This window comes from Ipomoea triloba, chromosome 12, assembly GCF_003576645.1.
Source record: "Ipomoea triloba cultivar NCNSP0323 chromosome 12, ASM357664v1".
Lineage (NCBI taxonomy): Eukaryota > Viridiplantae > Streptophyta > Magnoliopsida > Solanales > Convolvulaceae > Ipomoea > Ipomoea triloba.
In genome coordinates, this window is record NC_044927.1 from 20454971 (window position 1) to 20478828 (window position 23858).

The 23858-nt window shown below is 34.1% G+C and overlaps 2 protein-coding genes and 1 non-coding gene across 6 annotated transcripts; all 3 read right to left on the minus strand.

Annotated features, from left to right (window-relative positions):
* Nucleotides 1-1810: 1810 nt before the first annotated feature.
* On the minus strand, nucleotides 1811-5287 carry LOC115998146 (UDP-glucose 4-epimerase GEPI48-like). Its single transcript, XM_031237629.1, has 9 exons — nucleotides 4757-5287; nucleotides 4325-4374; nucleotides 3451-3586; nucleotides 3262-3363; nucleotides 2860-3087; nucleotides 2697-2775; nucleotides 2497-2579; nucleotides 2286-2377; nucleotides 1811-2198 (listed from the first exon to the last, which is right to left on the minus strand). Exons 1-9 carry the CDS (start codon nucleotides 4949-4951, stop codon nucleotides 2048-2050), a joined length of 1116 nt encoding a protein of 371 aa, XP_031093489.1. The 5' UTR covers nucleotides 4952-5287; the 3' UTR covers nucleotides 1811-2047.
* A 6067-nt stretch (nucleotides 5288-11354) lies between these two features.
* TRNAA-CGC lies at nucleotides 11355-11427 on the minus strand. The gene has a single exon. It is a non-coding gene; the product is annotated as a tRNA-Ala (tRNA).
* A 1763-nt stretch (nucleotides 11428-13190) lies between these two features.
* Nucleotides 13191-17629, minus strand: LOC115999901. 4 transcript variants are annotated; one of them, XM_031239848.1, is made up of 8 exons: nucleotides 17403-17629; nucleotides 17204-17314; nucleotides 15836-15902; nucleotides 15692-15750; nucleotides 15522-15611; nucleotides 15267-15406; nucleotides 13822-13879; nucleotides 13191-13617 (listed from the first exon to the last, which is right to left on the minus strand). In XM_031239848.1, the coding sequence occupies exons 3-8, from the start codon at nucleotides 15900-15902 to the stop codon at nucleotides 13438-13440; spliced, it is 594 nt and encodes a 197-aa protein (XP_031095708.1). In that variant the 5' UTR covers nucleotides 17204-17314; nucleotides 17403-17629; the 3' UTR covers nucleotides 13191-13437. The 4 variants fall into 4 exon arrangements, with proteins under 4 accessions (XP_031095708.1, XP_031095707.1, XP_031095710.1 ...); XM_031239847.1 differs by having other exon boundaries at nucleotides 17204-17324; nucleotides 17403-17625; XM_031239850.1 differs by having other exon boundaries at nucleotides 13191-13614; nucleotides 17204-17324; nucleotides 17403-17624.
* Between the last annotated feature and the right edge of the window lie 6229 nt (nucleotides 17630-23858).

Consider the following 23858-nt stretch of genomic DNA (forward strand, 5'->3'; position numbering starts at 1 on the left):
ATGCTATATCAAATAATGTACCTTCAGTACAAAAATAATGTACTCTAAAATAATGTGTTTTATGTACAAAAATAATGTACTTTTAATATATTAAAAATGTACTTTTTATTTATGGTCCACACAGCTAGACCTGACAATTCGTGTATACGGGTTCATTAACGGGTCGACACGATAATAACACAACACGATAAGGCTAAACACGGACACGACACGTTAAGGTTAACGGGTTCAAAATTGTAACACGAACACGATTTGTTAACGGATTAAACGGATCGACACGATAGACACGTTTTGTTAACGGGTTTCAGATCGTGTCGACACGATATGACACGAAATCCGTTTAAACCCGTTAAATCTATTGATATTTTTTTTGAGAATAAATCTATTGATATATTAAAAACTAAAATTTAAAATTAAGTTATATAAAAAAAGAAATAAAAGATACAATCCAATCCATCAAACAAACAAACAAATTATTCAATTTATAGCATTCCTAAAATTATAAAGTAACATCCAAAAATCATAACTAAAGAAGTCCAAACTAATTTTTAGAATAAAATTGAACACAATAAACATCCAAATTTCATATTGTTGAACATCAATAATTGGTGTATGATCTTGGCCTAATGTAGTAAATTCATTCTTAATCATGTTCATGATATATTCACCTAAATGACAATGGTTTTTAACGGGTTCTAAATAAGTCTATGTAAACGGGTTAACACGATAATATTAACGGGTTAAACGGGTTCTTAATAGGTTTAGCGGGTTGACCCGTTAAGACACGAAATCATAATGGGTTCTTAACGGGTCAACCTGTTAACGACCTGGGACATGTTAAAACTAAACACTAACCCGTTATTTTCGTGTCCGGTTTCGTGTCTTATTAATGGGTCGTGTCCATAATTGTCAGGTCTATGCAATAACGATTGTCTATGCACACACTGGGATCAGTAACATAGGCTTTTCTTTTTGGGATAAACTACAAATAAGCTATTATACTATTTGGAAACAAGCAATTAGCCTATCGAACTCAAATGACCCCCAAATAATTCATTGAACTTGAAAAAACAAAACAATTAAACCACTGAAACTGAAAAAAAGAGCAATTAACCCAATATTAAAATTTTCAACAACAACTTCCGTCACCGGCGACCAACAACTAGATCTGGTTGCCTTCCCCAAGGAGAAGGCGACCAAAAATGGTCGCCCTCTCCAGGGGGACAACCATGTCTGGCCGCCTTCTCCGGTGAGGGCGACCAGAAATGGTCGCCCTCGTCGGATATGGCAACCGATCGGCGAAAGTTGTCGCCGAAAATTTTAAAATTGGGTTAATTGTTTTTTTTTTAGATTTCAGTGGCTTAATTGCTTTATTTTTTGAGTCCAGTGACTTATTTGGGGTTTATTCAAGTTCGATGGCCTAATTACTTGTTCCCAAATAATACTACGGCTTATTTATAGCTTATTACTCCGTACTTTCCTCTCATTCTCCCCTACTTTGAATCTTAAAATTTATGCCAAAATCAAATTATTGAAGTGCTCTAAATTTGTTTTTATTTTACCAGTCATGTTTTACTATTCACTCATCAAATTAATTTGTTTTGTTTCTTATTTTCTTTAATATGTTTTAATTATTTTCAAATTTAATTAATTTTATGTTTAATAATATTTTAATATAATTTTTAAATATATAAATTTTATATATTAATACTAAATTCAAATCAAAAATAAACTCAGTCAAACCCATTTAACCAAATTAGCACGTATTTATTTATTTATTTTACTCCACCATAACTAGGCAAAAACAAGAGAAACAAACAAACCCAAAAGAATTGTATTTACTTAATAATGCAAAACAAGAAAGGTAATGAATCAAGTAAGTAATACAAAAACAATATATATCCTATTTGTGATCAGTGGCTGGAGGGAGCTAAAGAAAACCTAAATAAATTCAGCAACAGCAAAAGTTGGATGTTAGAGAAATAAATGAATACTGAGTGGTAGGTAGGGGTATTTATGTAAGTAAAATAAAACACACATCCTCCTCCTAGTTCTGTGCAAGGCAACCTTGTACTTGATTCCTGGGAAGACAAGGCAGGAAACATGCAGATTTCTGAGGAGATCCTTCATACCCATAGGGGTTTCTGCTTGCCCAATTCCACTGATCTCTGCACATCTCTTCTATCCCATATTTTGCCCTGCAAATCACTTTATCATCAACCATTGTTTTTGCCCAACAATTCTACTTGTTTTTAAACTACTGTTTTATCGATCGAGGCACTTACTTCCAGTTTAGCTCGCGTTCTGCTTTCGCTGTTGCTGCATATACAGTTTCAGCATCACCAGGGCGTCGACCAGCCATTTTCAGCGGAATTTTCTGATCACAGAAAAAAAAAACAACTTAATGTTACAAGCCGAATCTTTGGTTAGGTTTGTAAATTACATTCAGTTAGCTTCAAAACACTATCCCCATTCTAAAAATTCATAGATACATACCTTGCCTGATACCTTCTCGAATGCCGCCACCATTTCCAGGACTGATGTACCTTTTCCAGTTCCCAAGTTGTAAACTTCACAGCCTGTGGGGGAAAGCAATATAAGAACAGATTGATAACCGCAATTTCACTTGTGCTCAAATAGTCAATTATTCCAGGAATTGCAATTTCTGGTCTTACAATCCTGAAATTAGGGTATACCTATTGAAGGATCAGCCAGCTTCTTCAATGCAGCCACGTGGCCGTCTGCTAAATCCACAACATGAATGTAATCGCGTACCTGGAAAGATAAAGACATTAGTACACAATACAAAGAGAACTCGAGGGTCAGGTAAGTAGGTTAGGTCATGGTTTCGACAAATACCCCTGTACCATCCTTTGTTAAGTAATCATTTCCAAAAACTGTTAATGCCGGTCGCCTCCCGACAGCAACTTGTTGAACGAAAGGCATGAGATTGTTTGGGATTCCACGCGGATCTTCACCAATGTAGCCACTAGGATGGGCGCCAACAGGATTGAAGTATCGCAGCAATATGATTTTCCATTCCGAGTCTGATTGGTGGAGATCACGACATATGTCTTCAGTGAAAAGCTGAAAAAAAGAAAATAATTTTCTTTGTTATAAGGCACACACATACACATTTGATAAGTACACTGACATACCTTCTAAAAATTTGAGCACTTATTTTGTTCAGATACAAGAATGATCCGTTATATTTAATAAGCTATACACATAATAGAACGGGAAATATAGCTTAAAAGGTACCTTGGTTCGTCCATATGGATTTGCAGCACTAAGGGGGGATTCCTCTGTGCATGGGACCTCTTTCGGCCAACCATAAACAGTCGCTGATGACGAAAACACAAGCTGAAATGATTGGGAGGGGGAGTCAGGACAGGAAACGCAACCAAAGATTTGATAAACACGAAAATATACAGAATCTTGGTAAAGTACTTTTTTACATCCATGGGCAGCCATGACTTCCAGGAGGGTAATTGTACCAATGAGATTGTTGTTATAATACTTCAAAGGTTTCTGCACACTTTCACCAACAGCTTTTAAACCACCAAAATGGATAACAGCACTAAACCTGCAGAAAATATTAGGTGGTTGGCGCTTAAACATAATACCAAATGCAATGTAGCCATTAAAAGAACAAAAATAAATAAACAGCTTAAATATAATGTTCAATATGATCAAGGTCCTGGAAGCAGTGAAATGGGTTCTCTTAAGTTAAATCCTGAATACAGTACAGAGTAGCTACTGAGGAAAGGTATTGCGTGAAAGTACAAACAGCTAGAGATATCCATCAAAGGATAGAATGCACTTAACTCAGTTGATTCCTGAGCGATAGATTGTGGGCAAGAATACAAAATTAAGCCCATGCAGCCCAATGTGGTAGGCTCCTTGTGGGAGTCAGGAACTAGTCCTCTCACCTAATGGGCTACTTCTGCGATTTATCCCTCCACTATCTCTTACCCACTGCCACTATCCAAACGTGTACACTGGGTAAACCACGCCTTGTGACCCTAATTCTCAAGGTAAACCAGCCTAAGTTGTCCATAGCTGACCGGCTCAGGCCAATAGAGCCGGGATTCAAACTCGTGACTGTGATTACAAGTGTGTATCCTTTAGGCATTTTGGTTGCGGTTACCCCTACCCCTCCACTATCTTGTGGTGTCGGGATGTGAGAATCTAGGGTGAGAGAATTTCGAGTTTTGTGGGCAAGAGAATGCACTTGAAATGACTATGCCGCTATGTTTCTTTAAAATTTTCAATACCCGAAATAAATGGAAACCAGAATCAATCAATCAGTATAGGAACTAACTTCTTAGAGGAAAAAAGACTTTCAAGTGCAGGCTTGTCACGGAGATCCATCTGCAGTTAAATTCAAAATGAAACATACATCAGATTCTTTAATTCCAAAAGAGGGAATTTTCTTTAAAAAAACACACAAATTATTTAATCAATTTAACACCTGCAAACTCCACTTGGAAATTCTATATGAAAATTAACTTAATTCTTAATTCCTATTGTTTCATATAGAAGTGAGATAAATTCATCAAACATTCACTAAAAAAAAAAAAAGCAAAAACCCAAATGGAATCGCAAGATCCCGAATCATAAGAGGAAGTTAAAATTCTTTCCCTTAAATTTTACCTCTCCAAGATTACAGGGGTACTAATTGAACATTTTCCAGGCATAATAACACTTTAAAAACTCAATATTCACGACAACAAAGCCTCAAAAGAAAAAACACCTGTTGAAACTCAAGATTGTGGGCGTGTCGGCCAGCAAGCTCCTGAACTCGTTTGATGGCAACAGCAGAAGAATTATCCAAATTATCAATCACAACAATCTTGTAGCCAGAGAGCAGCAATTGCAACACAGTGTGGCTCCCAATATAGCCTGCTCCCCCCGTCAAAAGAATGTTCTGGGACATCGTTTCAACCATTTCAAGAACCAAACAAACTACCCTAGCTAGATATGAGCGAGTAGACGGAAGAAGAAATGTGTATAATTGAGAAGAAAAGGGAATCTGGGTATTGAAAATTGTGATCTGGAGGAGAGGAAGAGGTGGGAAAGGCGAGTTTATATGTGTGCGGACCAGAATGGGTGTGAAAAAAGGCGGGGCCTTTTTGGTGAAGAAGAAGAAGAAGAAGAATAATGTGAGATGTAGAACGTGCTGGAAGGTTTTGTCGGTATGTCCAACCGGAAGATCGTCGTGGCATTTGACGGTTGTGCCGGCGGAGATTTAGAGCTCAGTAATGAATATTCTCTTCTCCTTCCGCGAATAAACACAATGGGAACACCTTTCTTCATTTTCATTTTTATTTATTTATTTATCACTACTATCTCTTTTAAAATGCAGTATCTGTTCAAAACTAGTTGTTATGCCATAGACTCAAGCGTACATGTTCACAATTTTAAAACTTTATATTCATAATTTTAGAACTCTATGTTCACAATTTTTAAACTTTATATTCATAATTTTTAAGCTCTATGTTCACAATTTCATAATTCTATGTTCACACTTTCTTAACTCTATGTTCACAATTTCATAACTCTATATCTACATTTTCATAACTATATATTTAATAGTATAACACAATTTTTTAATCTATATAACAACATTGTAAATATAGAGTTTAAAAATTGTAAATATTGAGTAATATAATTTTTGTATATTGAGATTTAAAATTGTGAATATAAAGTTCTAAACTTGTGAGCATACCTACTGAAACATAAAGAGTCAAATATACATCCAGGCCCGAACACACCCTTCCATATGGGAGTGCAACCGAGTGCCGCTAGACCACACACATATACATACATACACACAGAAATATTTTGTACCTGTAAAAAATTCATGCTAAATATTAAAATATTGATAAAATTTTTATTTAAATATTGATAAAATTTTTATTTAAGTTATATTTTGTAACTTCTTAAAATGATAAATTTTAATTATTATATTTAAAAAATATAAAAATAGAATTTGTATTTTTATTTAATAATAATGTAAGTATTTTTAAAAAAAAATTATATTCATAAAAAAGAAGAATAAAAAAATATATAATGCTAAGCTAACAGTCATGTATATTGGTATATATACACAGATAATATATGTATAAATACGCACATGATTTAATAATCATAAATATTTAATTAAAGAGTGCTATTAGACATCTTTTCTAAATGTTTTCTTTTTGTGTGACACCATCTAATTGAATTATTTAATTAATTAAAAGTATGTGGATTTAACCAATCCATTGAACTTGAACCCAAGGAATATAAGTTATATCATGAAGGAAAAAATATGAACAGTATGCTTGGTTCACGGAATGAATTTGGAGGTAATAAGAATAAAAACATCCTAATACCAGAGGGGAACAGTGGAATAAGCCTATTACTGGGAATGCTATTCCATTTTAGGCCTATTCTGCGAACCAAACGTGCCATAAGAGAAACTTAGGAGGGGAAAATAGTACTTTTCTTAATTAAAATATAATCTACAACTAAACTAATTGTTATATGATAATTTTAATAAAATGATAATTAAAAAAATGTGAAAATGATATTATAAATGTACGGTAATAGTTATTCAGTCAAGTGTACGGTCACTTACACCATGAAGCTGGTAGTGATTGAGCCATTTTTATTGTTTTATAACTCATTGAATAGTAGCAAAGCTATAACAATACAAGGATAGTTTTGCCAAAAAAACGCTACATTTTTTACCATCTTCATATCCATTAAATTGCTTGTGCTAACTTATTATTGCATGCACAAACTTATTACTGGATATGATTTGAACGGTTTGATTATACATTCATACCCAATCAACTATTTTTCTGACAGTGCTATAACAATGCGTTTGGTTGGAGGGAATTATAATTCCACTTCCACTTAATTCCCATCTAATTCCGAATGCAGCTAAATTCCTTTGTTTGGTTGGAGGAATTGTAATTCTCTCATTTTCATGGAATTAGAATCCTATGGCCCACTTGGGATTTTAATTCAAAGGATTTTAGGGAGAAAAAAAAAAAAATCTTGAGACAAAATTACCACTCTCTTATTTTAATCTAAAATTGATGTTTGACATTCCCTTCTAGATTATAGCGTGTATTATTCTTCGACTACTATCAACAGAGAACGTTGTTCCTGAGCAATAATCATTCTAAGTCAACCTTAATCAAGTGCTCAAAGGCAAAAACTTGTGTGAGACCGTCTCACCATGAGACGGGTCGGGTCAAGATGCAAATGTAACACTTATATGCACAAATGTCATACTTATATGCTCAAATGTAATACTAATCAGGAATAAAATTTTTGTTACTTATAAGGGTAAATGCAATACTTTTAAGGGAAAATACAATACTTTTACATTTCGATTTAAAAGTATTACATTTTTCCTCAAAAGTATTATATTTGCCCTTATAAGTGAGGGACACTTGTCAACATTACTTATTATGAAAAATGTGTTACTTTTTCTCTTATAAGTAACAAAAATTGTATTTTTGATTAGTGTTATATTTGAGCATATAAGTATGACAATTGCACATATAAGTACGACATTTGCATGGTGCTTTGACCCGACCCGACCCGTCTCACACAAGTGTGACCCTTTCTCAAAACTCTCGAAGTAATAACGAATGAAATCTTTATTTCTATGCAATAGTGATTGAAAATTTGCATTGTTAATAATAATAATAATAATAATAATAATAATAATAATAATAATAATAGGCGTTTTGGACTTTATACTAATTTCATTTCAATTCTCATGTATACCAAACATTAGAATTGAAATTCCCAGTAATTTTATTCTTGTCAACCAAACACTGAAATTTAAACTCTCACATTATTCTCATATTATCCTTTTCCCATGGAATCGCAATTCCTTTCTCACCTAATTCATTCCCTCCAACCAAACACCTCGTAAGAGCATTCCAAAAGGTATAGATTTTGATGAGTTTTTGGTAACTAGGAAAGAGAAAATGGGATAGAAAGAAAAAAAGATTTTAAAAATATAAAGCAAAACAAAATCTGAAAAATGAAAAATCTTCAGATTATCGCGCTCGTTAGGCGCTAGTTTTGCTCCTCACGCAACAAAAGCTTTGCTATGTTGAACCTTGGTGGGTCCCACGTGAAAGGCAAAAACCAAGTCCTTATGTAATGAAAAACCTCCAAAAAATCCCTCCCCTATTTGTTGAAAAACCATTTTCAAGTTTTTAGGTAAGTAAAAATCACTTAAAATTCACTATTGTAGATGTCCTAATTGACATCATAGTGCCTTATTTGTACTTGATTAATAATAAGACTTGCCATCTCTAATATATTTTAATTCAGTAATCGGTTTCACCAAATTAAAAGATAAATATAATTAAGTTTGATATTAACTAAATTAACACCTTAAATTTTAAAGAGTTATTGTTACTTTTGGTCACACAACTGTTGTCTATTATTAAATTTGGTCCCTAACTATTAATTTTGTCACATTTGATGTATAAATATACTTTAGTTGTCACATTTGGTCATGCAGACCAAATCTCCAACAACTACTCACCAAAAATTATAAATTTTATTTGTGGTTATTATAAAAGAAAAATTGTCCATTTAAATCTAAATATACAACACTATTACTAAAATTTGTTGTTATAACAACTTTAGATGAAAGAAAATTAATATTTTTGCCGAGAAGTTGTAAGATATTTAGTCGACAAGACTAAATGTGGCAACAAAAATATACATGTGCATTAAATGTGACAAAATTAATAGTTGATGATAAATTATGAAAAATAGACACTAATCAAGGGACCAAAAGTGACAATAACTTAATTTTAAACAGAAAATCATACTTTTGGTCCCTCAATTAGTAGCACATTTGCAATGTTCTCCCTATCTTCCAATTTGGTCACTTTCGATCCCTCAGTTATTAAGACGTTAGTCAATTTAGTCCTTCTATTAGTTAATCACAATAAACTCCTTTTAGACCATGGGTGTAATTGAAATTTCACATAGGAAAACGCACTTTTGGTCACCTATTTCTTCCCTATTTGAGCTTTATCTTCTACATCTCTGTTGTAGAGGGAAAAGTGCAGGGCCAAGGTTTTTGCCTCCAGAGCAGAAGATTAAGCCAAAGGGAAACAAAGTCCAATAATGAGACTTCTATATGAGTTTCTAAGGCAGGCTCCGCCTGTTGCGCCGTTGGCAGAGAAGAATGCACCAGAAGATATTGAGACGGCGCGAGCCAGATAATAAAAAGGAATTAGAATAGTGATACCGACAAACTGACCGAGAGAGGGAGATTAACAGAGATTCTCGTTTGATTCTTTTAATGGTTCTTGTGGCAGAGAAGGATGATCCCTCATGGATGGTTTCGTTGTAAGCTATCTATAAAAACCATAGCACCAGACTGTCAAGTTTGGAGATGAGGATAACCACCATGTGTGAAATTCCAATTATACCCATGGTCTAAACGGAGCTTATTGTGATTAACTAACAGAAGGACTAAATTGACTAATGTCTCAATAACTGAGGGATCGAAAGTGTCCAAATTGGAAGATATGGATAACATTACAAATGTGCTACTAATCGAGGGACCAAAAATGCAATTTCTCCTTTTAAACAAGAAATTTTCAAATTTCTTCCTAATTTTGGTTGGTAATGAGATAAATTCGCAATTATTATTTGAGAGTGTGCACTAAATAAATTCAACTTTTGTGTAATACATAGCTCATTGTATAGACATTATTTGATTAGTAAACAAAACAAAACAAATTAACGGTATTAGATTACAATATTCCTTTTTTTGACTCGTGTCTATGCATAATTGCTATTAGATATACATACGTTCAATCATGACTTAATGAGCGGGAAATTAAAAAATGCGTACAAAATAATAATATTCTTTTGGTGATACCATTTTTCCAAGTTGTATTGTTAATGAATCTGCAATTATTAGGATGTCCCTCCTTGTACCCAAGTATGAGGTGTCCACATGGGAATCCCAGAAAGCAAAAAGCCTGTCATCCAACACATTCTACATTAATGGTAATAAAATAAAATTAGGTCGAAAATTATAGACACAAACCGACTTCAATTTACCTTTTCCAAATCAAAGCAACAATCTTACAACTTAGCATCTCCTCCTCCTTACTCAATTACAACTTTCACTAATAACCCCCCTCCCCCCACCCACCAACCCACTATAGTATATTATTTTAGACAAATTTTTTTATACGCAATTATACAATTTTTTTTGAAAATATTTAAAACTCAATTATAGGTTTCAAAAAAAAAAAAACTCAATTATACAATTTTTTAAATGATACTTTTCATTTATAAATTATTGAAAAATATTAATTTTCGTTTCTCAATTAAATTCATTGTCATTATTTCCTTTCTTAATTATTTGCAAAGTGACTTTTTTCATTCTTAATTTTTGTTAGGATTGGACTAAAATTGTCATTTTGAAGTTAAAAATAAAACACTTCACAAAGAATTGAGAGGAAAAAAGTGGTGATGATATAATTGAGGAATGAAAAGTGATACTTAGTATTTCTCTATAATTAATTTAGAAATAAAAATTATCATTTCTTTAGTTGTGGCCTAGGAGTCATAATTTAACATGTTTTTAATAAATGAGTGAAACTAGTTTTGGTTTTACTCCTTCAAATAATATCATATACGGAGTACAAAATTATATAAATAAAATATAACTAAGGTGTCCTTCAATAATTTAAAAATTTAAAATGTATTACTAATATTAACATAATTTATCAGTGGTGGACTAAAATTGACACTATACACATAATTAAAGAAGAAAATTTATGTATTGTAATAATTTATGGACTAGGTCTACAATATAGGTATAATTAATGGACTAAAACCATAATTTTTTTTCTTATTATTATCATTAATTTATTGTTATTGTTATTTTTTTTTTTGAAAACCGTTATTGTTATTGTTATTATTGCTAACCCGTTAGAGTCTTAAAGGTGCATCCTACCGTTAGGGTCTCAAGAAAGTGGAATAGTAAGGAGTGAAGGGAAACTGGAGCTTCAACTTCAATGAAGCTTCCATTTATTATTCCATTCTAAATGAATTTTATATCATCATATCACATAATAAACAACACTAAAATTTGAAGATCAATTATAAGAACGATTATAGAGTTATAGTTTAAAAGGGTGGGGAATTGGATTGTTTCTAATTATGCTTTAATCAATAAATTTATGATAAAGTATTACAATTGTCAGGCAAATTATGAAAGAGAATCTCCTACAATAAATAAAGTTGAATAAAAAGAGCGCCGAACACTTCGCAGCAGAAAATTAGAAATAATATATGGATGGAGGTGCGGGGAATCGAACCCCGTGCCTCTCGCATGCGAAGCGAGCGCTCTACCATATGAGCTACACCCCCGAACGGAAGCATTCCCCAGTATAAAGTATTTATTAGTTAAAGCATTTGGTGGGTTCATGAAATTTCCTTCCTCGGGCAATCGATGTGGGACTGGAGTACACACTTTAGGGACCAATCATTATTCAAAATTTGGTTGCCACCCAAGATTCCCTTACTCATAGTTTGGACAGCAAACAACAGCACGTTGATGTCTCGCTATGTGATTATTGGTTGAGAAAGTTAACTCTTCCAATGTTAATCATGAGCTCCCACAAAAAAGGGGTAAATGCTACCTTGGACGACATCTATTTGGAGGTTTTATAGCCCTCCCTAATTCTCATTTGTTTTGTGTTTCAACTTAAGCAATAATATGTATACTAGGGACACCTTCACTTACTTTGATATTGGTTGATTTTGGGTTTTTACATAAACATTCTTTTACCTTTTGTTTAAGTGACAATTCTCAAACAATGCTATGCTTGATCATTTAATCTTTTTGCATAAACATTCTCTTACCTTTTGTTCAAGTGGCAATTAGCAATCAATGTTATGATTGATCATTTATAAAACGTTAGCTTGACATTTCTAAGAGCATGACAACTCTTTCTAACGACATCTCCAAGGTAACACCAAAATGGCAAATCGGCAAAGGCATTCCACCATTCCACTAAAAAATTTGCTCCAATCGACGACAAACGTAGCGCCAAACGCCTAATAATTTGGTGTTGATGGACAATGCTGTAACATCCACGCCATTTTATGGGTAAATTTTTATTCCTATTTTGCCCTTGCTTTTATTTGTTAATTCCTTTTGTATCATTTATTTTGTTTTTATGTATTTATTTATATATTTTGTTAAATACTTAAACATAAATGTTATATTATTATAAATAAATGATATCATTTGAAAGAGCTCATCAAGACGATTAACAAGACTAATATTGAATATAGATTAATTAAAAATTAAAATAAATGAAACATAACAACAACATAGAAATAATGTTACTAAAAATTTATTATTTACATCACAAATTATATTTTATATTAAACTAATTAAATTTGAACTAATAAAATTTTAAAATTAGAGAAACCATATTATTTTAGTGTAGAATAACATTTGATGTAAAAATTTGGTGTTTTGGTATAATGGGTTGGGTATGGGTAAAATATGGTATACATATGTGCTAAGAATATTCTCTTTAATGTGACATTTGATGGAGATTTTTAGTGTTTTGATGTTAAATGCATTGGAGATGCTCTAAATCTATTAAATGGATCAAGAAGGAATATTGAGGAGCATTAGTACACAACAAAGCAACAACCCCATTGCTTTGAAAAGCAAGGGATTATCTCATTTTTTATGACAATGTCCCTGGTCTAGACGTTATGATTACTGCTACTATTAGGACTTGCACATATCAAATACTTTGGCTATGTATCCGGCTTTTTTATTTCTTTTTGAATCATGATTGTTTTCCCATGTGCTTTCTTGTACCTTTTTGTTTTAGCACTTTCTTGATAGTTGTATTTAGTTAGCTTGTTGCTTTTGCCGAAATATGCTCCGCGAATTGTGTCCAAACTGAGAGACATCCAACAACTCACCGCCTATATACTTCACCATAACCAATATTTTTCAAAGTCGAGCTTTTTACCCTTCCAATTTCCATGTGTAGTATTGGTCATACAGAACCAACACAATGATATATCATTTTTTTTTTAAAAATTAAACCATAATACATAACTAATTCAAACATATAATCAACTATCCATAGAGAGGCAAAAGCTAAGCTATGCTAGCAAATCGAAAGTTGGCGTATCTACTGATAATTAAAATACGGATATAAAAATACAAAATAGTATTCTCTATACATTGCAAGGGAAAGATATCAATGATTCGATGGGGGTCAGCAGAAACTACAAAGCAGCAAGCCACAATTATCATTCATTGTTCAAGGCAACCAAAGTCTCAGAACTACTTGTAAAGGACACTACTGTCCCCCTTCTCACTCCCGGTCAGTAGTATAGTATCTATCAATTGCCAAAACGGCGTCTTATCCATGGCGCCTGATGCTGGCTCCGTCCATTTTTTCTTGCACCATTTGTCTGTTGAGAGGTCTTCATCCTTTGTTCCTTCATATTTGCAAACAGTGAATCCAATGTCTGAGGCTTTGGCTGTGACATAGACTTGATTTCCTGCTGCTGCTGCTGCTGCTGTGCAAAGATGACACTCTTAAGTATATTATGAGTTCTGAGAAAAATTCAGCAGCCTAAAAACCTAAAGGCGTGCCGTGCCGTGCTGTGCCATGCCTACAGTCTGAATATGTTTTCAGGACTCAAAATGTACAACATACTTGTAAATAGTGAACATATACTAATTCATCCAAGATTGATTAATATGTACATAGGTGCATGTACCTTAACACTGAAGCCACCTCCATTTGCAACATTCCTCTTAACCAGTGGAGCAGCAACCCTACAAAACAATAAACAACAATTGGAGCACAGGAAGGAATCATCAGGAATAACTTACTACAGGGATTAGCAGAGTATGGCATTGAACGCACAATCATGTAATGAACCAGAGGAGCCCAAGCACAGAAGCCTCATGACAATGTAACACATGATCTGAACTCCTCGGTTGGGGAATAAAATTTTATGGATCCAAGAATGTGGAAAGCAATCTCTGTGGAACTTTGCACACTGCTCAAAAGTGAATACAAGACTAAATCCCCTCTCAAAGCCTCATTAGCAAGGCAGGATGCTAGGAAGTGATTATGCTACCCAACACTAAAGTCAAAACACACTACATCACCCCCACCATTATTTTTTTCCCTCCTTTTAATTGGTACAACCCCAATGATGTCAAACAAGAAGCAGCACATGCCATCTCCTCGGGCCTCTGATATATTTTGGGTATGACCATCCAGCATACTACTCTCTGATGCAGAAAATTTTCAACATTTACAACACTTCTAACCCCTTTACTACTTGAAGCAAAAATATCGAAAGCATATTAAGGCCAGAGAAGAAAATTTGAACTAGACAGGACTGTATTCTTGAAAGTCTGAAGAGACAGCACATCCCATAAAACCTGTGGGCATGTGCTTCATGCTCTATTCCATCCCACATTTCTGGCCAGAGTGGTTGCAGAAATGAAATACTACATGAAATGCAATTACACAGTGATTGACGGTGTTAATTTCATAAGTTATGCCCTAACAAAAAGCAACAGCCCCATAAGAAATCCACATGAAAATTCTGAGAAATGCTTCACATATCAACCCCAAACTTAATAATGACATTTTTTCAATCACAATTATCTGTGGCAGTTCAAAATCTGTCCTTTCTCTTGCAAAAGGGGAACTCCAAGTTCCCAGGAAATGCATGGTGATGGTAAGTCTTCTTCTTTCATGTCAACTCCCATAGAAACCTTCAATTTTCATTAAACAAATACCTGCACCCTATTTGGTGTAATCCAATACCAATAAAATTAGTAGAGCTTCAACAACAATCTAAACACATCCCAGAAGGCCCAAACATGTATGCTTCTAATGGCACCACCAAGTTCCATCTTAAACAAGTTAAGGCTTAATCAATTTTGTAGAAAATGTATCCATCTTCATATGAATGTAGTCAACAGTAAATAGTTAAACAAACTTCACAAATTGCATCTTCCATTTTACCCCTAAACCAATCAAAAGCTCCCTTCATAGAATAAGCTGAGACAATAGAGAACCACATTTTACCTACACCAGATAAGGAATTCACTTCAACTCAATAGCAGCCAGGTGAATAATCCACATCATATTACAGTATTCTTATAGTGCATGCTACATATTGATAAGGCATGTAAAACACACCTCCATTTATTCATATTGCCAGTCCTGTTTCTGCTGAAGCCTCTACTACGAATAGGAGCAGTGGCAGCTTTTTTAGCTGCTTCAGTTGCCAAAGGAAACTGATTTCCCTGAAAACTTGATCTCCTCTGAGCAAGAGCCCCCTAACAGGATGAACAAAAGAAATCATCAAAATCAGTATATTCAAACTCAAAAGATTATGTCATCTTATGATCAAACATAGACCACAACACAAATTACTCCATTTCATTAACATACCTGTCTAAGAGAGGACCTTGTGTCCATGAACTTCCGAATCTTTCCAGATTTATCTTGAGTAGCATTAGTAAAAGTTTTTTGGCTTCTATTCTGCAAGCATGAAAAAGGAGAAAGTGTTTAACAGCTGGATCATGAAAAGCATAAGAGAACCACCAAAAAAATGCACGTACCGAAACTCTTTTGCTCTTAGACTTGTTTGAATTATTCTTGGACATTTTGATAATGTCATCTGCAGCAACAGAAGTCAGAGAAATGCAAGAGAAAAGAAAGACAAAAGCAAATAAATGGAGAAGAGACTATACAAATATGCATACCTAGTGTCATGTCCATTTTCTTCTCTGTGAGTGCAATTGTCTCACTAGTTAGTGGTTTGGTAGCCATCTGCAGGGAAAGAAATGGTCCATAAGATATCACTATGGAGGTTCAGCAATCAGGGAGTCATAAAAGTCTAACAAGACAAAGTATTGCCTTATCAAATATGAGAATAAACAGGTGTAAATGAACTAAAACAGTAACTAGATGCATGTATTTATACCTAGTAGAGAAGAATTATAATCAGAATTCAACTATAAAATGTATTTAAACTAGCAAGCACAATTCAAATATGTATTTCTTCATATTAAAGAAGTATTACAAATGTCCTAAAATATGAATTGACTGATCTTTTTCTTCAAAATATAATGAGTCTATGGACAAATATAACAGACAAAATCCAAATGACGTCTACAACAAGCAGGCTTCAGTCTTCAGCTTACCAAAGGGGACTCCAAATTGAAAACAACAATATAATTCCTATAGCCGCAGAGCTAAGCCTAGATCCTATAGGGGAAATCATGAGATAATAAATCAAAATTTTAATTATTTCTAAAATAAAAGAGTTCAGTGCTTCATATGAAAAAAAAAAACAATTATCAATAATTGCAAAACCTAGGGTTTCGAAACCACGAAAAAAGGCTCCAACAAATCATCACACGACATAATACATCTGTCATCTTAATGCAATAACAACATATTGGTACAGACGTATACGAACAACTACTCCGTACCTAGGGAACTAGAGAATGCAGAGAGAAATTAAAATCCAGGAAACTTTGCAAGCAATCGAAGGCTTGGTAAAACTTACCTGTAAACGTTGGTTGTATTTGTGCTCGTGAGGAGAGATGAGAGGAGATTCGCGTGAAATTTAGGGTTAGGGTTTGGGATTTGAAGAAGACGCGGAAGAGAAGCTTCGGAGAGTAGTAACTAGAAAATAGCAGGAAAGGTGGGGTGGAGCAGATTGTGAAAGGGACAAATATTTGAGCGCAGATTTGATGAGGAAGAGCGTGTTATAGTGTGGGTGTTATATGAGACTATGAGAGGCGGTTAAGATATTAGGACAAGTTAGGAAATTGTAAACCAACTCCGAAATAGTTTTCGTATAGGAGAATAGTACTTGGACTCTCTACTTTTAGTCTGTCACTCCAATTTGTTTATATCAAATACTTATTTTGAAATTCACGTTCTATATTCAACAACAAATCCATGAATACAAATAAATTCATATATTGTCATGTGTGGGAAATTTTTCGGGAAAAAAATAATTATAAACAAATCTTTGACGAGAATATAAAAGGAGAAATTTTTAAAAAACTATTAAAGATAGAATTTCTGGAAAAAAAAAAAACAAATAGAGTAAATGTTACCTGCTATATTTTCATGGCCAGAGGCTTTGGCGGTGGCCTTTGAGTAGCGGTTTGGTGGACGGTGGTTCACAACTCACAAGCCACAAGTCTAGTCGAAGCCCGAAAGGAGATCTAAGGTTTCCTAAATAGAGAGTTGAGAGAATGAGCGATTGAGAGGTGAGAGGTGACTAAAAGATCAAGCGAGAGAGAGCGGACTCACCGAGAGTGATTGAGCATCTAAGGCGAGGGCGAGACTCAAGAGGGCGGAGAGTCGGAGACGCCAGGGTGAGAGGCAGAGAGTCGGAATGGAGACAACACTAAGTGACGGACAAGATAAGGAGAGTGTGAAGCTACGGAGAAGGCGGAGAGGATGAGAAAAAGAGAGGGGTGAGCGAGGATATTAAAAGGGGTTAGCGGAACTGCGGCAGCAAATGGAAGTTAGGATAATGAGATATGAAGATTGGTTCAAAATTTAACCCTAGAACCCGAAACCCAAACCGTGTTTAATAAATCTGGGCATCCGTCTATCTTTGACTCTGGTTTGACCCGTTTTGGCTTGAATTCGACCCGATCCTGGCTAAACGGGACAAACCCCAGGAACTTCGTATGTTTTTTTAAAGAAACATTAAGACAAATACAAATTCTACACCAACACGATATCAATTATAGATTCAACGGAAAAACAAAATAAATGGAGAAAAATACTTCGTTTTGTGTAGATATGTTTTTTTTTTTTTTTTTTTTTCGTTTAGTTTCCCATAGTTATTACTCTTATGATAAGACCAGAGAGTCGAGATTTGGTGATAAAAAAGAAATATTCAAGTATTTTTCACCACATTAGTGTTCGCTATGATAAATAAGTTGACGGTGTAACGTACGTATACATTTGAGGTATATAACTACTGATTAATATGTAAATCAACTTTCAAACGTGGAAGATTTTAGCAGAAATGAGAGAAACTTTAAACAAAAAAGGTAAAAAAGACTAAAATATTTCATAATCTTTATTAGAAAAGTCATAAATTTCCAAATTCAATCATTGTTTCTGTAAATATATGTGTGTGTGTGTGTGAGAGAGAGAGAGTGAGAGAGAGAGAGAGAGAGAGAGAAATATGATGAAATTGCATCCGTAGATTGAGTCCATATCAAGGGTCTAATTGGAGACAAAAACAAAAAAGCGGTGGCATTATTGTAATTTTGTGTAAGTAATTTTTTTTTTTTTGCCTTCCAGTGCACATTTTTCCTTATTTCAGTGCACATTTTTATGTCATATAGTGCAAAATTTCTCTTCTTCTAGTGCACATTGTTTCTTCTTTCAGTGCACATTGTATGCCATATAGTGCATATTTTCCCTTCTTTCAGTGCACATTGTATGCCATATAGTGCACACTTTCTCTTCTTTCAGTGCACATTGTTATGCCATATAGTGCAACTTTTCCCTTCTTTCAGTGCACATTGTTATGCCATACAGTGCACATTGTTCCTTCTTCTAGTGCACATTGTTCCTTCTACCAGAGCACATTGTTGTGCCATACAATGCACATTGTTCCTTCCTCCAGTCACATTTTGGCATACAATGCACATTGTTGTGCCTTCCAGAGCCTTATTTTTTTAATTGTAGATGATAAAATTTTTTTAAAAGATCAATTAATCTTGATCACTAATTACTAATTTGAGTTGAATATTGTTTGTTTGTTTATTATTTATGGTCGTTTATGATTTGTGATTGTTTGTTTGTTTATTATTTATGGTCGTTTATGATTTGTGATGATGATTTTGTTTATTATTTATGGTCGTTTATGATTTGTGATGATGATTCTATATTAAATATTTAAATTTAAGTTTTTCAATAATTTTTTCACATCTTGTGCCTCCAGTGCACATTTTTTGCCTTCTAGTGCACATTTTTACTTCTTCCAATACACATTATTGAAGTTCGTAGGTGACGAATTTTATTTTTGATCTATCTCACTTCTCACCTGAGGCTTCTATCTCACCCGAAACCCTTCCCCTCTCTCTCTCTCTCTCTCTCTCTCTCTCTATATATATATATATATATATATATATATATATATATATATATATATATATATATATATATATATATATATATAACTACCTGTTAGTAATGAATTAGCAAAGCAAATTGGATATAACAAATTTTTTGAAAGTCACATCCATATTCAAATTTTTGAAAGTCACATCCGTATTCAATCCACTAGTGACAAATTTGATGGATATTTGCTCATCTTAAATGACACAATTTTCTTAGTTTATTTTCTTTAATTTAAAGGGTCGTGCTAAAATATTCAACTACGAAGTACCAATGAGGACAAAGAAATGAAATTGAGTACAAAAATTTCCTTGGATTCAAGTGAAAAATCACGTTTTTGGTGTAAAACAACCAAATAATATGATTTTGATATAAAAATAATAATAAAATATTGAGATGGAGAAGAACAGCAGCGTAGCAGTATATAAGTAAGATAAGAGAATTTAGAGAGTTTCTAATATTTTATATATCATGTGTAGTCAAGAACAAAGAAGTGAGGGGGTATTTATAGTATCAGATTGAGGAGTAAACAAATATATTATTTGCATAGGGTAAACAAGTGTCAAAGCTAGTCTAGTTGGCTGATCAGAATGTAGCCTTGCCTTGTCATGCTTGTGGTCACGTGTTCCATTCCCAGCAGCTGCTTTGGGACTTGAAGTTATCCTTTTGAAAGCTGAGAACCACCATTCCATAAAATAATATTCATTATTTACAGATACCTTACCCTTTAGATAAAGTAGCCTGATGGACAAAGCTTCAACTTTTTGCATATGAGGTTAAGGGTTCAAAACTCAACTTAGACATCCATATTTCTTTTTATTTCATAACACTCCCCCTTGGATGTCTACAGGGGAACACTATATTGCCTCGTTAAAAACCTTACCAAAGAAAAACCCAGTGGGAAAAAAAACCTTGGTTAAGGGAAAAAGAGTACAATAATATGCTCCCCCTGATGACGACATCACTAAAGATCTTTAAGGTGGCGCATACCAATTCCATGAACTAACTTCTTGAATGTAGCCGTTGGTAATGCCTTGGTAAATAGATCTGCTAAGTTCTCACTTGAACGAACCTGTTGAATATTCATCTCACCATTCTTCTGAAGGTCATGAGTGAAGAAGAACTTTGGCGAAATATGTTTTATTCTATCTCCTTTGATATAACCCTCCTTCAACTGAGCGATACATGCTGCATTGTCTTCATATATTGTTGTTGGAGTATCATCTACAGACAACCCGCATGTCCTCCTAATGTACCGAGTAATTGATCTAAGCCATACACATTCTCGGCTTGCTTCATGAATAGCAATTAGCTCAGCATGATTTGAAGAAGTGGCCACAATTGTCTGCTTGGTAGAACGCCAAGATATAGCAGCACCTGCACTCATAAACAAATAACCAGTTTGGGATCGCGCTTTATGCGGATCCGAGAGATATCCGGCATCTGCATAACCAACCAAGTCTAATTTGGGACCTTTTTCATAAAATAAACCCAAATCGATGGTTCCTTGGAGGTAGCGTAATATATGTTTAATACCATTCCAGTGCCTTCGTGTTGGACAAGAACTGTATCTTGCTAATAGATTAACAGAAAATGCAATATCAGGTCTTGTGTTATTAGCAAGATACATTAGTGCACCTATTGCACTAAGATATGGCATTTCCGGACTAAGGATTTCTTCATCATCTTCTTGAGGTCTAAACGGATCCTTTTTCACATCAAGAGATCGAACAACCATTGGACTACTCAATGGATGTGCTTTGTCCATATAAAATCTCCTAAGGACCCTTTTGGTATAATTTGATTGATGAACAAATATTCCTTTATCTAGATGTTCAATTTGTAGGCCAAGACAGAATTTTGTTTGCCCAAGATCTTTCATTTCAAATTCCTTTTTCAAATAATCTGCTGTTGTTGGGATTTCCTCAGGGGTTCCAATGATGTTCAAATCATCAACATAAACAGCAATTATAACAAATCCATTTCCAGATCTCTTGATAAAAACACATGGACAAATTGAGTCATTGGTATAACCTTCTTTTAGTAAATATTCACTAAGTCGGTTATACCACATGCGCCCTGATTGTTTCAGTCCATATAACGATCTTTGTAACTTTATTGAATAAAGTTCTCGAGGACTCATTTTATGTCTTTCAGGCATTTTCAATCCATCAGGGATCTTCATGTAAATGTCATTATCAAGTGAGCCATACAAATAAGCTGTTACAACATCCATTAGGTGCATATTTAGCCTTTCATGCACTGCTAAGCTAATGAGGTATCGTAATGTTACAGCATCCACTACAGGGGAATATGTTTCATCATAATCGATACCTGGTCTTTGGGAGAATCCTTGTGCTACGAGTCTTGCTTTATACCTTGTAATTTCATTTTTCTCATTTCTCTTTCTTACAAAGACCCATTTGCACCCCACAGCTTTTACCTTTTCAGGTGTTCGGACGATTGGGCCAAATACTTTTCGTTTTTCAAGAGACTTTAATTCTGCTTGTATAGCATCTTTCCACTTAGGCCAATCGTCTCTATTTTGACATTCATGAATGGATCTTGGTTCATGATCCATATCATCATTCATGATACTCAATGCGACATTATATGCAAAATAGTCATCCAAAGTGACTTCATTTCTATTGCATATATTTTCAGCATTAGTATAATTTACCAAAATCTCTTCATTTTTCTCAATTTCTGGTGAATGAATTTCTCTAGAGATTTCATTCCCATCAGATTCATTTATTTGACTTTTCTCATGAATGTCATTATTTTCACAAAGATCATTCTTTGTATTGACCTTTCTTTTTCGAGGATTTTTGTCCTTCGAACCAATAGGTCTTCCACGCTTCAAGCGTACTTGAGATTCATTGCTAGTTTGACCTTTTGGAATATCAATACTAGCAGGAACATTAGCTGCTGGGATATAAGACTTTGTTACCCGTTTTGGGTCAGCAAATGCATCTGGCAGTCTATTGGCCAAATCTCGTAAATGGATTATCTTTTGAACTTCTTGTTCACATTGCTGAGTCCTAGGATCTAGATGAAGCAATGAAGGAGTATTCCATGTTATTGTTCTTTCCACAACTTTATTTTCTTCTCTTAATGTTGGAAAGGATGTTTCATCAAAATGACAGTCAGCAAAGCGTGCAGTAAATAGATCTCCTGTTAATGGCTCAAGATATTTAATTATAGAGGGAGATTCATAGCCAACATATATTCCTAATCTCCTTTGAGGGCCCATTTTAGTACGTTGTGGTGGAGCAATAGGAATATAGACTGCACATCCAAATGTTCTCAGATGGGAAATATTTGGTTCATGACCAAATGCTAATTGCAATGGAGAGAACTTATGATAACTTGTCGGCCTAATGCGAATTAGCGCCGCTGCATGCAAAATAGCATGTCCCCACACAGAAGAAGGGAGTTTGCTTTTCATAAGTAATGGTCTAGCTATTAATTGTAACCTTTTAATAAGTGATTCTGCTAGACCATTCTGTGTGTGAACATGTGCCACTGAATGTTCAACATCAATCCCAAGTGATGTACAATAATTATTAAAAGCTTGGGATGTAAACTCTCCAGCATTATCCATGCGGATTGATTTAATTGGATGGTCAGGAAAATGTGCTCGCAATCTTATTATCTGAGCAAGTAATCTCGCAAATGCCATATTACGAGATGATAATAAGCATACATGTGACCATCTAGTTGAAGCATCAATTAAGACCATAAAGTATTTAAATGGTCCACATGATGGATGTATAGGTCCACATATATCACCTTGAATTCGTTCTAGGAATGCAGGTGATTCAATGCCAACTTTGGTTGGGGATGGCCTTATAATCAATTTCCCTTGAGAACATGCAGAACAGAAGAATTCATTTCCTTGAAATATTTTATACTCTTTCAAGGTATGGCCATATGTATTTTCAATAATCTTTCTCATCATCACATATCCAGGATGACCTAATCGGTCGTGCCAAACCTTAAATTCATTTAAGTCAGTAAACTTTTTGTTTACAATAAGATTGGCTTCAATGGCACTTATTTTTGTGCAATACAAACCTTGTGGAAGAGCATGAAAATTTTCTAACACATATTTCTTTCCAGATATTGCCTTTGTAACTTGGAGGAATTCTTGATTCCTTTCTTCTATAGTCTCAACATGATATCCGTTATTTCGAATATCTTTAAAACTTAATAAATTTCTATGAGACTTTGGAGAGAACAATGCATCTTCTATTATCAATTTTGTTCCTCCAGGCAATAATATATTGGCTCTTCCAGAACCTTCAATCATTTTTGCACTACCACATATTGTTGTGACAAATGCATCATTCTTTTCCAAAAGGCAAAAATATTTTGTACTTTTAAGAATTGTATGTGTGGTTGCACTATCCACAATACATACATCTTCTTCATTTGCCTTTGGTTTAATCACAAGTGATGATGTGCTCATTTGTGTTTCTATATAATAAAGCAAGGGAAATATATTTAATTAGAAACATTATATAGTAGTAAACAAAACAAACATATAGATCTAATAAACTTAAAGGCAAAAACAACAATAGTATAACATATAGATATAGTAAGTTCCAAAAGTAAATAACA

What these genes read in the sequence shown, in the direction of transcription:
- LOC115998146 (XM_031237629.1), bottom strand. Translation starts at nt 4,951, where the DNA reads ATGGTTGAAACGATGTCCCAGAACATTCTTTTGACGGGGGGAGCAGGC. An exon ending in AGTCTTTTTTCCTCTAAGAA is followed by an intron (nt 3,587 to 4,324) that starts GTTAGTTCCTAT and finishes TATTTTCTGCAG; the next exon opens with GTTTAGTGCTGTTATCCATT. An exon ending in ATCCATATGGACGAACCAAG is followed by an intron (nt 3,088 to 3,261) that starts GTACCTTTTAAG and finishes TCTTTTTTTCAG; the next exon opens with CTTTTCACTGAAGACATATG.
- LOC115999901 (XM_031239848.1), bottom strand. Translation starts at nt 15,902, where the DNA reads ATGGCTACCAAACCACTAACTAGTGAGACAATTGCACTCACAGAGAAG. An exon ending in GAAAATGGACATGACACTAG is followed by an intron (nt 15,751 to 15,835) that starts GTATGCATATTT and finishes CTGTTGCTGCAG; the next exon opens with ATGACATTATCAAAATGTCC. An exon ending in GGCAATATGAATAAATGGAG is followed by an intron (nt 13,880 to 15,266) that starts GTGTGTTTTACA and finishes ATTGTTTTGTAG; the next exon opens with GGTTGCTGCTCCACTGGTTA.